General features: G+C 41.6%; 1 protein-coding gene across 1 annotated transcript in view; it reads right to left on the reverse strand.

Annotated features, from left to right (window-relative positions):
* Nucleotides 1-18,270, reverse strand: part of CSMD1 (CUB and Sushi multiple domains 1) — a 2,270,760-nt gene that overhangs the window by 168,193 nt on the left and 2,084,297 nt on the right. Inside the window, exon 49 of the mRNA XM_090033387.1 lies at nucleotides 5,736-5,924. Within this exon, the coding sequence (XP_089889513.1) occupies nucleotides 5,736-5,924 (189 nt within the window). The remainder of the gene's footprint in view (nucleotides 1-5,735; nucleotides 5,925-18,270) is intronic.

Below are 18,270 nucleotides of genomic sequence, written 5' to 3' on the forward strand. Positions count from 1 at the left end.
AAAATAGTTTTCACTATTGCTTGGAAAATATCCCAGCCCTCAATATTTTATTTTCACTCTATTTTAACAAATATTAAAATAAGTGTTTATTTTTTCTGAAATAAAATAATTCCTTGTATGTTTAACTTAAATCCTTGCTATTAAGGTGTCACCAAATATGGCCAGAATCAGTAGCATGTGTTATAATTCAGTGATATTCCTTAAGGGTTCTTATCAAAAGAAGTAGCCTGGATAGAAATCCTTACACTTACATTATTAGAAGCCTATAGAGTTCTATGCACTCAATAATCCAAGCACTTAGGGCTAGATTTGGCCTCCCCAAGGAAAAAAGAATTACTCCCCTGCTCCCCTCAAAATAGCACAAATACCTAAAAGTAGGCATTGCAACACTTACAAGTTAGACATCTGGCCCTAGCAGTAGACTCCAGAACCCTAATAGGGTCCTTAGGTTCCCTAAACAGTGCATAGGGAGAGTTATGAATCCTCAGTAGGATAAATAGTAAATGACAAACCATGGTTTTTGGCTGGTGAATTTAGATCATAACCTTTAAAAAAAATCCTGTGAATGGAAAACAAACCTTTCGGCAACTTTGCGTAATTGATGTTCTTGTCACTTTCACTACTAATAGGTCTGCAAAATCGTCAAATACAGGTTTCCCTCGCTTTATGCAGGTTCTCTATATGCAAGTTTGCTCTTATGTGATGACCTTGTTTATATCCCAGTTTTGTTACATGCAAGGTAAATTCACTCATGTGATTGGCAGCAGGTAAGTCTCTGTGGGGAGAGGGGAAAGGGCCATGGGAGGGGGGACCCCCACTCACCCCAGCCCCTGGAACCAGGTTCTTCCTGGCACGATGCTGGGCCACAATGTGCTTGGAGTGGGTGGCAGCAGCACTGGGAGAGGGGCTGGAGTGGGGGGTCTATGGTGAATTTTGGGGTGGCTGCAGCCCTCCACATAGCCTCCTTCCCAGCTCTGCCACTTCTCACCCTGGCTGTTGGGCACTGGATGGGGGATATGGCTCCTTTTGCTAAGGGCTGACACTGCAGGCTGAGGCCGGGGGCAATGCTAGGCTCTTCCCAGTAGGGGCTGTGCCTGGCTGCTTTCGGGGCGGGCAGTGGTGGTGCTGGGAGGGGGTTACGGGGGGACTTTAGCCACCCTCCTACCCTCCCAGCACTGTCACCACCCCCTGAGTGCAGGGTGGCCCAATCCCTCCACCGAGAAGAGCCCGGAGCATCCCCCAGCTCCAGCCCAAAGCGGCAGCCCATAGCAGCCGGAGCCACACCCCCTGTCCCACACCCTGTCCTGGCTCTGCAGCACCTGCCTCTGACCCAGCCCCAGCCCCACTCCCTCCCTCACCACCAGCAGAGGGGGGGCAGATTGAGGCCCCACTCACTTCAGCCCCTGGGGCTGGGCTCTTCCCAGCAGGGGTGTTGGGCTGTGTTGTGCTCAAGGCGGGTGGTGGTTTCATAGATTTCATATTTCATAGATTTTATAGACATTAGGGCTGGAAGGGACCTCAGAAGATCAAGTCCAGCCCCCTGCCCAAAGGGTAGGAAGTCAGCTGGGGTCATAGGATCCTAGCAAGATAAGCATTCAATTTGCTCTTGAAGGTGTTCAAAGTAGGTGCTTGAACCACCTCTGATGGCAGGCTGTTCCAGACCTTGGGGGCTTGGACAGTAAAGAAATTCTTCCTTATATCCAGCCTGAAACGGTCTTGTAGTAGTTTATGACAGTTCAACCTCATCATCCCTTGGGGCGCTCCAGTGAATAAATGTTCCCCCAGATACTGGTGGTCACCCCGATAAACTTATAAGTGGCCATCAGATCACCCCTGAGCCCGTGCTTTTCCAGGCTAAAGAGCCCCATGGTTCTCAGCCTGTCATCGTAAGGTCTGTTTTCCTGACCTCTGATCATGTGCATGACTCTTCTCTGGACTCTTTCAATCTTCTCCACATCCTTTTTGAATTGTGGAGCCCAAAACTGGATGCAGTACTCCAGCTGCGGCCTCACCAAGGCCGAGTACAAGGGGAGAATGACATCCCGGGATTTGCTTGAGATGTCCCAGGATTTGCTTGAGTGGTGGTGCTGGGGGGGAGACAAGGGGGGCTATAGCAAATTTAGGAATAGCTACAGCCCTCCCATAGCTCCCCTCTCAGGGTTGCCACCGCCCACGCCAAGTGCAGCCCAGCTCAGCCCCACACTGGGAAGAGCCCTGCACCACGTCGGCCCCTGCAGACTTACCTGCTGCTGATGCAATCAAAATCTTGGAACATATCCTTATTTGTTACCTTGTAAAGTGGGTTCCCTTTATGCAAATTTGAGTTATGGACAGTTTTTTTAGGAACTATCTATTACATAAAGTGAGGGAATCCTGTATGTCAATTTCACAGAGAAGCTTTAGGAGGCCTCTAGGCTTTGAGACAGCTGACATTTGGACTTTCTCAGGGCCAGAAGCCCCACAGTTTTCAGAGCAGGCAGGCCAGGAATCTATTCAGTATTCATTCAGAATCCTGCCTTGGATTTAGTGAAAGTACATGTGACATAGGGATTCTATATGAAATATCACTTTGCTGGATAAAATATTTTAAATCATTCTGATTCCACCAAACAGCAAAACAGCAAGAATTTTGTAAGAGCACTGAAGTAGTATTTCAACCAAATATCTGTTGATAAAAAAGACAGCAGCAAGCCCGGGGATATGATAACAGTCATCAAATACATGAAGGGTGATTTCAGAAAGGCTGGAAATACACTCTTCTCTGTGGTCACAGGGGATAGTGTTCGAAGCAATAAACTCAGGCTATATCAAAGAAAATTTACGTTGGAGATTAAAAGGAACTTTCTGACTATGAGGGTGTTCAAGCACTGCAACAGGCTAGCTAGAGAAACTGCAAATCTCCATGTTTGGAAATTGTCTACAGCAAGTTGGACAGATGTTTGTTTGGGATAGTTAAGTAAGCAAGAAGAGGAGGTTGCACCTTGTGAGGTCCAGCCCTACTTTCCTATGATGCAATGCTCATAAAACTTTCTTATTGATGTATTTTACCTTTTTTCCCTTGAAATATCAACACAAGCAATAATAATACATATATTTTCTGGATGGGGGAAATATATTATTTAACTCTCCTCATATACCAAAACAGGTGACATATTTTATAAATATTTCACCAGTATTTACTTAGGGTACAGAGAAATCCTAGGAAACCTCAAAAGTGGAAGCTATAAACAAATAAGAAAGTGGATTTATATATGAAGGTTATAATGGAAGTGCTTCAGAAACTTACTGTCATCATTGTTCATTCCAGCTTTTATTATTTTACATTTGTCATGACTCATGATTCTCTGTTACTTCATGAGCTGCATAAATAAGCTATGTCATACAAGTTCTGTATACATATACATATATGTTTAAGAACTTTGTTCCTGTTACATATATACATACATACACACACACATAAATATATATAATTAAAGATGATATAAAATGGCTTAAAAATGCTCTATGTAGCCACTGAAGGATAACTCTTATTTCACATTATGGGCCTTAATGGTGTATCTGTAGCTGTGGCCCCATCTACACGTTATACTTAAGGCATGATTAACCAGTTAATCATGTCTTAAGTGACCACCCATCCAGAAGTTCAATAAATAAATGGTGTGATAAAAAGAGAAATAAGCCACAAGTTATTCCCCAAGTACATGTAATAACTAAGTAGTTGCTTCCTATCATGCCATTAGCTGAACATGTGTCCAGGGGCCTCTGTGGTTGGGAGCCCCATCAGCTGATCATACCTCCCATCTTGGGGTAGGGAGGTGGCTATGTGCACCTCTGAGCCTGGGAGCTCCCAGCTAATGCTGACCACCAGGCATAGGAGCACTTGCCCCCTTGTCTGAGAGCTCCATCAAGTGACAGGGATCCCAGCCATGGATCCCAGCCACTGTTTTACTTCTAGCAGGTATGTGTGTATGGAGGTTTTGCCACAAAAAAACCCAGTATCTCAAACTATGCCTAAGTGCCAAAAACTGCAACTCGATGAAGAAGGCCTTGCATTCAACAGCTCGTTAACTATCTCAACCACACAGTTGGGTCCAATAAAAGATATAATCCTAAGAAACCCTTTCCCGATGCATAATTTCTGGACCATCAAAGCTACAACATTACTCTTACATTAACAAAAACTGTAATTACAGATGCACCATTTAGGCATATAAAATGAAATAGCATTTAAGTATACCCCCACTTCTGACCTTGTCCAGTGGAGAATAGCTTTGCTCCAGTCCTCTCTCTTTTCTGTCTAAACCCATCTCCTCTTCCTAGTCTTATCCCAAACTCATATACCATCTCCAAAAATCTAATCTCAATCTTCTTGCATATCCAGTCCTAGCCTCCCAGTCCAAACATCCCATATAAGTCCCAAGTATCCCTTCATCCTGGCTCCCAATCTCAGTTTCCCTCTCCAAAGCACCTTTTGTCTTGGAAATCTCATCTGGTTTCAGTCTTCTTCCTACTCTTGGTCACAGTATCTCCCCAGTCTTTTTTGACTCACTTCCACTACCCTTCCCCTATGGGCTCTCAATCAGTCACTTTGTTCATCCAGCCTCTGTTTTCTCTTGTATTTTTCCCATTCCTTTTCAATGTGCAAGGTTCCAAATTCTAGTCTAGTCTCTTGACATCCCAAGTCTGTTTCTTGTCGCTCTGCATTTGAGTTAGAGCATTAACTCCTCCATGATGCCTATGTGCCAACAGGGGATATACAAAGGGCACAAGAGAAATTGTCTTGTACCTCTCAGTTCTTATACCCAGAATGATGTGCTGGAGCTGGCGTATCTTCAGTGTAGAAGGAATATTTAGCTGATAGCGGGCACGTCTACATGAGACACTCCTGAACTTGTGTAATTGTATAATTTCACAAGTAGTGTAAGCATACTGGACATGCCATACATCTAATCCAATCTCATTTAACTTGTTTCTATTTTCTTCTTCAAAGACATTTCACAAAGCCTCTAAACATAAACCCCATCCCCATGCACTACAATCCACCTACAATGGTGTTAACAATATTTACTAAAAACGCACAAAAAAGTAATTGAAAAAATCATACAAAAGTCTTGTAACTCAGAAAAACTGCATTTAACGTCATTATTCAATCACATAAGAACTCCTTTTCCCCTCTCCTGCATTTGCTTATTTATTAAGTTTTGGCAGCAGGACCCATGTCTTCATACATCTCTGGAAGAAATTTAGGATATTATTGAAGGAGTACATAATAAATATTAATAATCCATCAGAGAGTATGACTAACACCTGAAATCAAAATAACAAAATAATTAAAATTATTAAAATTATTACATTCAAATATCAGTTCTAGACAAAATATTATACAATAATACAAATAATCAGAACACAATATTCCAAGTAAAAACAATAATTTTTTTTTTTTTGGGAATAAAATATTGCACTGAGCTGAGAACTTTCTGGAATTTAGCATTCAAACAAGTATTGAAGACTTATTTTCCATTTGGTATATAAAAATACTTCATTACACCCTTGATTTTGTAAGTCCTTGGACTTCTCACACTTAGCCATGTGGTAATCATGCACGAATAAATCCATTAGGTTCAATGCGACTGCTGACACACACATGTAAACAGTAACAAGACCTTATTTTGTAAAAGGCTTTTGTGGGTTTTTTTTAGATAAATTATGGATTCAACAGTAACACAATATCTTACCTTGGCAGATTGGGGCAGGAGAATCCCATTGGTACATGCCATTTTGACGTCGTCTACATGTTGCATTAGTATGGCCAATCATTCTATATCCAGGTTTGCAATAAAAGTGCACTTTACTTCTATTTGGGCCTCCTGTTTTGTTTACAATCCCACCATTCTTCAAGACAGAGTTTAAGCTGCAATAGGGAGCTATATACCCAAAAATACAATAATATCAATATATAAGGCATTTAATGCAAGTATAATAATCCCACTTATAGCAGTAATAAACCATGTTTATGCAGTTTAAAATTCTTTGAAATATCTAAAATTACTGTCAGAACTGTTCATTACAAAACACATATATTATGTGGAAATAACATGAGGTGGAGGACTGCTATTCATATCTCATTCAATAAGAATTATTTGAGATGATAAATCATAGAAGGGATGTAACTGAACAATATTGCTGACATATGTAGTTGCTTCAGCACTCAGATACTTCACATTTAGTTATCTGTCTCATAGATTAGATTCATTTAAAGATATCATATATAGTTACTTGAGCTACATATCATGCACACTACATTATTTGCTTTTGTTAATTACTATTTAAGAATTTCCAAGTACTTAAAAGTCTGAAATCATGTAATTAAACATTTCCCAAAAGACATGGAAAAAAATCACGTAACGTAAAAGACAAATTTGGAATTATCATATATATGGTGTTTTGGATTCCGGTTAATAATCAATGTTAATATTTCATTACACTTGAACTAGACACTTTAGAGAAATGTCTTCATACAATGATATTATATAGTAATATAAAGAAAATGTTCATATGATCATAGACGGTTATACTTTCAGAGACATTAAACATTGGGGAAAAAAAATAAAACCTAAACCCTGATATTGTGTGCCTGTGAAAATAGTGGCTGAATGCATGATCTAGAATGAAATACAATGCATGCTTTTTTTAATTATGAATCTTAACCTTCAATGCCCTTATTATTCTTGTCCTGGACCTGGAGTAAGTAGAGACTGCCAAAATTGTCAAAATACAACATACTGTGATGTGCTTTAATAAGAAGAATAAAAATCAACTAGACAGAGAATTTCATTTCAGACTGTGACCTAAAGAAAAAAAGAGAACTTACTGTAAGTCTCTAGAAGTCAAAGGGTAATACATTATTAACCTACTTGGCCATTTTGCCTTCTGAAAATAATAATTTAATAAATGTCTTTTGCATATTTTGTTATGGATTCCAATAACTGTATATGCATGAATGGAAGCCAAATAATTGGTAAGACACCTAGGATTTGATTATTCGGAGTATTTCACAGTAGCTGTTTTTTAATATTTAAAGCACAGCTGCCATTGATTTAATATATAACTAAGAATGCTTGCCACTTCTGCAAATTTGTTTGAAGAGTATCAACCCACTTTTCAATACGGCATTTTCTGACTTTTGTGTGAATGACAATTTTAGCAATATTATTTTAATATTGGGCAGCAAGCCCAAAGAGGAGAATGAGACTATGAGTGGTCCAGTAAAGATTGTGTAACAAGAATGGACACTAGAAGAGCCCCGTTAGACAGAAAACTGTACTGACTTAGTGACTAGCCTAACTGAACCAGTACAAAAATCCAATACAAAGAACAGATTGCACGTGGACTGGTAAGGTTGGAGATGATGGGAGAGCAGGCCAAACATGGCAGGAATCAAACACAAGGGTCTGCATCTATTAAAACATACTTATTTCTAGAGTCTAGAATGGAATACAAAATTCTAGTATTCCCATTGCCTTGCTGCCAGTAAATATCTGTGAAACCTACTGGACATGTTAGAGTCCCATACCTGCTCTACTATGATTGATACTCAAAATGACAGGCTATTGCTACCATCATTAACTCCATGACTTCATGTGGCAGAAGGCTTTGGGGAGAATCGAACTTTCCAGCCTTGCTGCCTGCACCATGTGGGTGCCAGTTTGGTTCTAAATGGTAGAATTTGTTTTATAAGCTTTCATTAAAAAAAGGGGGGGGAAAAACCTAAGAAATTAAATGCAAAATAACCAAGTTAAAGAAATATTTAACATTGCATTATCAAACCCTCAGAAGTAAGGAAATACAGGAATTAAATATGTTGGTACAACTTTCATTTGTCTTGCATTTCCATGTGTATGTAATTTAACTACATGATTGCATAGTACATATTCCACTGAATGCTTGATCCATCTATTGCACTAGAGGGGTGGTGTTCCCGTAATGAGCAGGTATTCAATATTTTGTATTATCCTAATTGTTTAAGGTATGCCCCTAAACCTTATTTACTACACTCTTCAAACACTGTTATAAAGATGGAATAATTAATTTGCTTGTAAGATTTTCTGTGGCATCTGTCTGGTTCCCAAATATTACTTATCTTCACAACATCACTGAAAGGTAAGGAGGTGTTATCATGCACAAGGAATAGCTATTAAGGCCAAAAGTGTCTGCTAATTTTGCTGAGACACCCAAGACTTTATTTTTCTGAATGCATTATATTACACAGCATTTTAATTTTTAAGGTGTAGCTGCCATTGACTTTAGATGCAACTAGGAGTGCTTGCCACTTCTGCAAATTTGATTACAGGGTCTCAAGTCAACTACCCACACTTTAAATCTGGCATTTTCTACCTTTTGAATGAGTGACTTTACAATTTTAGCAATATTATTTTAATATAACTTTTCTGTATTTCTGACTTAACATTAGAATACACACTTGGTTGCAGGCCCAGCTCAGACCTACTTCTACAGACATGTTTAGATGCCCTGTTACCTCAGGCACACCAAACAGAGTGGCACAAAATTCATAGGAAAAGATGGTATGTCAGCCATAAAAATGTTTTGAGCCTGAGCCTCCAGTCCTCATCCAGCCTAAAGTCCATCTGAAGTCAATGTGAGTTTTGCCTAAGTGAGAACTGTAGATGTACTGTAGTATTAAATATATTCTTTTTAATTAAACAGTTGGAATATTTATTAATTTATTCCACATTTTGTGGGAAGGAGGACAAGCTGGGTCATGTTTTGCAGCTAAATGCCTTAGAATAACAATATAGTTATTTTGACATTGTGATAAAGCTTGCTGAAAGCTATAACTTTTGATGAGTGTTTTTTGCACGTGTGGCCCTGCTGACCCTGATTACTAAGTGGGCTTGGCAGCCAGTGACCTAACTACTAGGGCTGAGCAAAACAGCACTGTTTCATTTCGACTTCCGTTTTGCTGTTTCAACAGGACAGTGTTTTGTTTTGAGTTTCATTTTGAAGCACTGTTCCGTTTTGTTTTGTCAAAACTGCTTTGCTGTTTTGACACTATTTCGACGTTTCAGCCATAGGTTATAATGGGGAAGCATGAAACTGTCTATAACTTTGTCGTTTTTTGGCAGCTTTGGAATTAAAACAGCCGAGATGCAGTGCCTGGTGGCAGTAGCTTGCCCCAGCCAGGAACATTAATCCCCTGAAAATTCTCCATTTGACTCTGAAGTTCCCTCACTACAGAGATCACCTGGCTAAGGAGAGCATTACCAGTGCTGAGGGTCTCAGTGACCTCAAGGAAGGGCTTGAGGACCACCAGGATCTGGGAGATGGTATCCCACTCAGCTCTGTTAAGGGACCCGCAGACCCCAATCTCCCCAACCAGTGCCATCTCATGGATGGCCTTCTGTAGCTTCACCAGCCTCTCGAGCATCAAGTATGTGGAGTTCCACTGGGTCTCCATATCCTGCATGATTTTGTGCTGCAGGATGCTCAGCTTTGCCTGTTTGTCCCGCAGTATCTTGCAAGTTGGCATCACGGACTGCCTTGACCATTTTGGCCCCAGTGTCAGAGACCATGAACCTGTGGGTGAGCTCACCCTGCCCAACAAGCCACTCCTGCACCAAGTGGTTCATAGTCTCCATGATCTCTGTTGCCATGCGGGGCTCATCCACCAGGTTGGATTGAAGGAGAGCCCACCAACAGCCTGACTGGTTGCACCAGTGCCCTGTGAGGGAGAGGCAGGCACAATCTCCACCCCAGTTGCTCCAGAGGTCCAAGGCAAAGTGTAAGGCCACCTGCAGACCTGCCTTGTGCAGCTCCTCCCTCAAGTACTCTCTGGTTCTGAGGTCTTGCCAGAATCTCTGTTCCTGGCTCCTAGTTCCTACTTTCTAGTCTAATATTTTGTCTCCTTAGCCCCACCCTTTATCCATGTTTAGTTCTTGGGTTCTAGTTCCTGGTATTGACAACCACCAGCTCCTTGCTCATGACTCTAGCTAAGCTTCCTATTTCCTGGCTGCTGGCTCAGGGCTCCAATACAGACCTCAGCTTTTAGCTTTTGCCCAGGTGGCTTCTGGTCCCAGTCTAGATCCTACCTCTGGCTTCTGAATTTGTCTAATCCTAATCCCCTAGTTTATGATTCTCTAGTGCCAAGACCCAAATGCCAACATCCAGGTTATACCCCTTTATCTACTCTATACAGTTTAGTAATCATTAAAAATGAGATGTTTCTATTAAACCAACTTCCATAATGGTTAAAGTGAAGAATATTCAATATCTTGCAAGATCAGGCACTAACACAGCAAGTAAGGAAGCAAGTACAAAGCCATAATTTAAAAATGTCTAAAAGTCTGAGGGTGAACAAATGCATAGGAAATGTCAGTCTCAAAAGCTGCAACCTCTATCAACTGAGCTCTATTTCTCTGCTTCATTGGGAATCTGGATAGAATGCTTATAATGTATTCCAGACTTGCTCCTAGGACTACAGAGATAAAATACTTTCCCCCTTCCCATCTGGCTTCTGAGAGAGGATCTGCACTGTTACTATGAGAGGATTAGCAGATATTGGTGCAGTGGTTCAGGAGTGCTTTTTCTCTAGGAACAACAAACCTTCAATCCATAAAAATGAAGTTCAAGCTGGCCATTCCACTGACCTGAACTCGTGTTACATTTATAGATTTAATTCACTTTTCTGAGTGACATATCAGCAAAGTTCTTTCAAGGCCTCCTAAGTATTAATGTTTTCTGCAAGGTAACACATTTGTACAGCTTCAGCTCACTTATATTTACAATGTCCACTTGTCATTTGTGACTAAAGACCAACCAGGGTAATGACTGCTTGGCTAAATCACACTTCAATGCTATAAGACACATCACCAGTCAACTGACATGTGAACAGCAGTGGCACGGATATAGACAAAACGCACTCTCTTGCTGAAGCATGTAAAACATTTAGGCTGAGATTTTCAGTGCTGCCTAAAGGGTTCTGGATGTCCAATTCTCAATTAAAATGAATTGAAAATAGATGTCCAAATCCCTCAGGAGCATTGTAAATCTAAGTCTTGAGTTAATAATATGACAATAACTTGCACAAAGAACTTATGTCAAAAAGGGAGACATTTTTCTAATAGTTTCTTGATCAATTTAATATTAGTTCAATAACTGATGCCAAGAAGAGGCTTATAATTAATGATTTCTCCCTCATTCCACCTTCCAAATTTTAAATGAAAAACCTGTGGCCTTTGCTTAATATATTTATCCTTAAAACACCACTGTGAGGTAGGGAAATGAAGATATCCCCATTTTTTAGGGGAAATTAGACACAAAAAGACAGGGCCAGCCCACATTTTGGGGGGGCCCTCTGCAAGCTACAGTTTTGGGGCTCCCCGATCAATCAAAAAATCAAAATTGCGGTTAATTGTGGTATAAACTTACTGAAATAAAGTAGTCAGAGCCAGTCTGCACACACATGGGCTGCGCTGCAGGGAGCATGGGGTGGGGGCACCATGTGTTGGGGACGCCTGGGTTCCCTCCCGGGGGCCAGGGCCAAGGCCAGGGCCAGAGCAAGAGTGGGAGCAGAGCCAGGAATTCCTGCCCCCTCAGCCAGGAAGGGGCTCCTTGCTTCCATCCTTTAACAGGGCATAGTGGCAGGGGATGAACAAGGCACAGCCGCTTGGCTGTGGGGCCCACCAGATAGGATGGGCCGGCCCTGCAGGAAGATTGAAGGCAGGTCCATGCTGCCTCAATATTACACTAGGGACTGTCATGCTAAATATGTGGTGCTTGATCCACACACACTGGCTAAATCCAGATAGTCAAAGAGCTCAAGGTGGAATTGACCCTACCTACACAGGTTCCCCTAAACTGCATAGATTGGACCATTAATGAACAGAACTCATGTTCAGGCTTTCAGTGGCCAAGGTAGGCAGATGCCTGCACTGGGCAGGGCCAGAAGGCAGGAGGTGCTCCTGCATGTTTCTCAGTTCCACCAAGCAGTGAATGACCCAGCCCCAACCGCTTGCTAGCCCTCTACCTTTCAGCTGTGTGGGGGTTGACAGGGGTGGGAAACAACTCCCCCCGACATATCCCCATCTGGGTCTGCACAGCAGGTTGGGGGGGAACCCCTAAGGTGGGGGAGCTTTCACCCTGTATAGCACAGCTTTGCTGGGTAGCAAATGTACCAGTCCCACTCCTTTACCAGCCCCCCAAAACCCACACCTGAGAGTCAGGGGGCTGGTGAGGGGGTCAGTTGGGGCATTTGTTGCCCATCAGAGCCAGGTTGTACAAGGGAAAGGTCCTTGGGGACCTCTCCTGCACCCACTGTGCACACTCTGACTGGGGAGATGGGGTGTCTGAAAGGTGAAGGGGTGTTGAAGGTACAGGGTTGTGGTGTTTGCTGTCCTGTGCAGCCAGGCTACCCAGTGGAAATCCCCCACCTTGGGGGCTTTCTCCTCCTGCTGTACAGGCCCCAGCTGGGAAGGAGCAAGGGCTGGGGTGGGGGTCCATTCCCCACCTTGCCTGTCCCCCATGTGTTGCTGGTCAGACTAGGGAGCAGAGGCTTTGCTGCTTCAGTTTTGTGACAGTTACAAGGGCAGGGCTGCCTAGTTTGGCTGGAGCAAAGGAGCTGGAGTGGAGGTGACTCTGCCCACCTGTGAGGAAGGTTAGCAGGGCACACAATGCATCCAGAGATGCTGACGGACTGGGACCTAACTTTTGTTGAGGGGGATCCAGAACAGAAGTTCAATAGACAAGTCTAACCTAAAGTGATTCAATCTGCTATTACATTCATCCAGGTCTAACTTAAACTTAATTCCACCATTTTGAAACTGGTCTATGTATACTGACTTTCTCTTCTGTTAAAGATTTAGATTCGTTTCCAATCACTTATACCAGTTTATGTGTAATTTCTGTCCCTAGCTATTATGTTCCAAAAGAGAAATAGTGTAGCCAGTTTAGTGCAGTGCTGTGTAGGCACCAGTAATCCCTTTCTCATCAGTGACTGCATCAGTTTCAGGAGGTAAAGCATGTGGAGTAGGGGAGTATTCTTCCGTACCATGGCACCCACTTTGTCCAAGGTACATGGGGAATTTGTGGTGGGGCAGGGGGAATTTAAAACAGCTTTCCTGACAGGTCAGATACTGCCTAGCAAGTGGGAAATCCAAAGCTTCTAATAGAAAAACAGAATTCAGAAACTATAAAGGAAAGACAGAAGGAAAAGAATACAACATTAAGGTTCTATTACTACCATTTAGGCAAATCATTTCATATTTACCGTGTAAACAGACTTAAAAGAGCAGAATATAATTTCAAAGACCTATACCTTTTTTAGGAGTATCACTGTGAATATTAGGGTTTTCAAAAAATAAGATATCTAGCTGAATAACATGTCATTTATGCTATAGATTTTCTTACTTATGATGCAACATTTATCAATTATTCCATTTACACTGTACTCAAAACTCCTGTGCAGATCCCTGCTCAGTGATTTTTCTTGCTGTACACTGTAAAGCAAGTCACCACACACTGAAATCCGTAAATTTAAGACAGACAATTATAAACAGTTCAGAAAACCTGCTCACATGATTCACATTGCACCCCTGACATGCTATGAGAGATGTGAAAATTTTATGATATGAAGCCAAAGCAATCAATAGCTGATTATTGTTTTTAAAATGAAAGGGAAAGGGAATAATGGCTGTTTCCTGGATCCAGAGAAGGTTAAAAAAACAAGTGAACATAAATAATTCAACTAAATGAAGTAAGAGAATAGATTTGAAGACTTCAAACACTTGTATAATAGAATAGGGTTGAAACCATAGCTTCTGATCAGCTTTGATGCTTAATTTTTGTTATCCCATTTCTGTTCTATCAGCAACCAAATACAAGTTCGGTGACATGACCAAAAACAAGGCACTACTAACCATGTCTTCTACTTCTCTTGTCAAACTAATAAAAAGTATTAGCTGAAAACAACTACAGAAATGCAAAAGGTACATTGTCAGTTTTTAAACTAGCTAGCTAAATCTTAGATCCTATTCCACCTCTAAGACATGTAAGTGGTATTTAGGTGGCCTTTTGGCATCTAAGGATGCCAGCAAGTGTTTACTGTACCGGTCTAGGGTTAGGTGTCTTACTTTAAGCTGCATGGGTGCTTGTCCATGTAATCAGCATTTACCCCCTAAAAATGCTCCTGGTTTAATTTTTCTTACTTAGTTTACAACTAATTAAGTAACATGGATGTGATTTAATACACAATGGCTTATTATGCTATAACTAGTAAAATGCGCTAGGGGGCACATCAGAACAATTTTACCCTCCTTCTCTTTCAGTACTACTTTACTGCCAGGTGGTATTTTAGGACAAGATTTAATATTTTGGTTGGTTTATTTTCTTGGGTCATGCCAGATTTCTTTTTTGGAGGTAATTGTTGGCAGTGTTGTTTGTTGGTGGTTTTGTTTGAGAGACACGTATTTTGAGGAGGGGGGTTGAATTCAATAAGCAGTGCTGCCCGTCTCCCCTTCAAAGATTCCTATGCCTGCCATTGGAACTGAGCTACTGGGTCAAAAAGACTACACAATTTACAGGGCCAGAAGAAAGCATACATGGAACCTGATTCTCCTGCTCACAGCAGAGTGCATTGTCTAGGAAGAAAAGAAGGACTCCTAATTCGGGCCTCTGCTCACAGTTTTGTTTATGCATTTAATCTAGTGACTGATGAATGCATTGTAAACAGGGAGCATAACAAAAGGCCCCATCTCTCCTTTCTAGGGAATGCCTTCTTCACTGGGCTACAACATCAGGGTCCATAGAATCACAGAAATCATGGAAAATTTGGGTTGGAAGTGACCTCAGGGGGTCATCTAGTCCAACCCCCGGCTCAAATTTGGACTGTCCCCAACTAGATTGTTCCAGCCAGTTTTGTTGAGTCAGGCCATGAACACCTCAAGGGATGGAGATGCCACCGCCTCTCTAGATAAACTGCTTCAGTGTTTCACCACTCACTGCCCTAGTGAGAAAGTTTTTCCTAATATCCAACCTACACCTCCCTTGCTGCAACATGTCCAACTTTCATTGGTTTTTTTTCTCCTTATTCCATGCAGCTGAGTTGCTTCTTCTCCCTGTGCCTAGCACTTCATCTTGGCTGCCTGTAGGAAAATCCCTGGTTGGTGTTTACATACTCTGGAAGAGCATAACGTCTCTTATTGAGGGGATGTGAGAGCTATCCACCTCTCCAGGCAGAAAAGGATTGATTCTTTGGTAAGAGATGCACAGCAGCCAAGCAGTCAAATAGGCTTAGGTGTCTACTAGGCACAATAGGATCTGTGCCTAAGTACTAATATAGGCCCCCATTAACTTATATAGTATGTAACATTATATACTTATATAGGCCCCCAATTAACAGAGTGCCTCCTAAACATTAAAAAGCAGACTCTCTCTCCTTCAACATGCAAGCAAAATAGCTTAATTATTTGATGGGTGATTTACGTTGGCTTGCTTATTTAAGTGTAACAGCTGCTGCTGGATTTGCAGAAGGGCCCAGGATCCCTGTAAAGGCAGAGAGGGAAAGTTTGCAGAAAGTTGTTGCTTGCAAGAGCACATGCATGTTTTTGATGGGCTCCTGAGGCAGGAGAGGGGAGGGAACTCAGCCCAGGGGACTCAGCCATGTTCAGAAATGGGATGGAGCTCTGGGACCAAAGAGCTCAGGGAGGAACCACCCTGCAGCTTGCCTATAAAGTGAACCTGCCCTTAATGACAAGGAAAAGATAACCTGGTATCCTTTTTCCCTCTGTGAGGCAGGGGGACCAGTGTGAAGGGAAAAGAGTGGTAAAGTAGACTTGTTTAGGAGGGCAGGGTGTTGATCTGAGAGAGTTAACTGAGAACCAGCCTGGGGCCAGGTGGGTGATAAACCCAGGGTTGTTTCTGTTATCAGCACAAAGGGCCATGTCTGGGAACTGGAGAAAGGTGCTTTTGGGGAGAGGGGACAGTGTGTGTTTCTTTGCAAATACCAGACAGCTGGAGTAGAGGAGAGATGCTCTTCCCCATGCAGGCTCTAGCAGAGAACTGGACTTTCTGAAGCAGCAGCACCAGCCATGGTTATTGTGTTGCCAGTGTGAAGGAGAATATCTTGTTAACCCTGTGTGTTCTTGCTCACTGGAGTCTTAAGGTTTTAGCTGGGGAGTTGTACTGAGGGTATCTTTGATTCAATATGTATAAAGTGTTTTCTTTCATTTGATACCTGCCTTCGACAATTCAAGTACTGATATCCTGTTCTGCCATTAACCTCATTCATATGTTAACTGTTTTGTAAATAATAAACTGTGTAAATAGTTGACTGTATGTACCCCAGTACATGGGGAAACCACAAGAAAGCACTCCATTGAGAGGTGGCCCCAGCCTAAGGGCCTGGGAGGTCGACTGAAGCTATTTGACGCCCAAGGACTCTGAACCTGGATGTGGCTGTGGGTAGCACCATGGCTGGGGTTACATAAGTGCTTGTGTGAGGGTAAATTATTGAGAGAAAACACAGTCAAAGAAATAGGTTTTGCATTTAATTTTGAAAGTGATTGCATGCTCATTTTTATGTCTTCGAGAGATATATTCCATAATCTGCGCCCAGGAAGTGCAGTTTCCCACTTACATGTTTTCCTTATTTGTTTACTGTCTCATTGTTTGGGTGGAATCAAGCTGTGGTGAGAGGCTGGAGTTATGCATATGATATAAAGGATTAAAACTACTTTGGGGCACCATACCTGTCCCTCATTCTCCCTGACAACTTTATTGGATTTACAATCATATTTTCTTTTTTGTTAAACTTATTTTTCTTTTCTTTACTGCTGTGTGAAAGACTCACAAAAGCAACAGGGAGAAACTGGCTGCCCATTAAAGAGTAAAAATAATAGAATCTTTGTCAAATTAATAGACTAAACAGTCTTGACCAAATAATTTTGGTTTTTTTGTTCCACAAACATCTTGGGTAATATTTTAACAGTGGTACTTACAGAATCCCAAACAGAACTGTGAATGTTCAATTGATGGTTCCCCTTTGAGTTGTACTCCCACACAGCACAGATAACAAAAGTTCGTTTGAGTTTAAAAAAATTTTCTTTTTATGTCTGTTAGTCAAGGGAAAAATTGTAGATTAAGGCCACAAATCAAGATCGTACTTTTGAAAGAGCTACCCAGATACCACATGACAAATTGCTGCACTACAAAAAGAAAATCACCAGGAATTGCACACCATTAGTTATGACATACCTTTCCTCCCTGGAACATATACAGAAAATCATCAAACAATTGCAACCCATACTAGAAGAAGACCCAATTCTTAAAGAGATCTTCCCAGAACCACCAATCCTAGCCTTTAAACAAGCACCAGAGCTCACCAATCTTATCATCAGATACAAATGACTTGTGGCCCAAAACAAATCAAATGGATCCATTCCATGCCAGGACAAGTAAGGTAAAACCTGCCAACATATCTCCACCTTTCCTGAAATTACTACACCCCATAACAGAGCCATCACCATTCCTGGATCTTACACCTGCACTTCCAGAAATGTAATATATCTTATCCAGTGCACTACATACCCAGATGGAAACTATGTAGAAGAAACCTGTCAAAGATCAAAGTCTTTGATTTCAGATGCCGATGGCAAAAGGTCAGATGGCAAAAGGTCAGAAGCTAACATAACAAACTCTGTAATTGTAATTTATCCCTCTGTATTAACAGTGCTGCATATACACACCCCTGCCTGTGCCTCATTTCAAATTACTTGAGCTCCCATACAAGAGAAAGAAACTGACCTTGACAGCTCAGCACGAGAGATATCGGTACCCATGGTGACCAGATAAAAATGAAACTACTTTAGTGAAGTTGTAAAATTAAATAATATACTATGCCTGCCATCCTGTGACCAAACAGGACCAGTACCACCCAAGTAAAAATAACCCCCCTTTTTTTCTGAAACCTGAGCAAACAAAGAAAGCACAAGTGCCAACTCATTAATTATTTATGTTTAGCGTATAGTAATTGGTCACCTTTAGCAAATATAACTTTGAAAGAACTTCCGCCCAGAGCAGAGAACTAGTTTGTGTATACGCTCAAGAAGAACAGATTGTGCATTTCTTCACCTACGTATCTTTCTGGCGTATCCCCGTTTATCTCTCTATCTCTGTCGTAATCTTTCTTATCAAGAGCTCTCGGTAATCTGCAGACTGCAACGGCTTGTGTGAATCGCTCAGAATCTGTAACAAGCAACT

Source organism: Crocodylus siamensis, chromosome 1 (genome assembly GCF_052110815.1).
Source record: "Crocodylus siamensis isolate JL-2025a chromosome 1, ASM5211081v1, whole genome shotgun sequence".
NCBI classification, from domain to species: domain Eukaryota; kingdom Metazoa; phylum Chordata; order Crocodylia; family Crocodylidae; genus Crocodylus; species Crocodylus siamensis.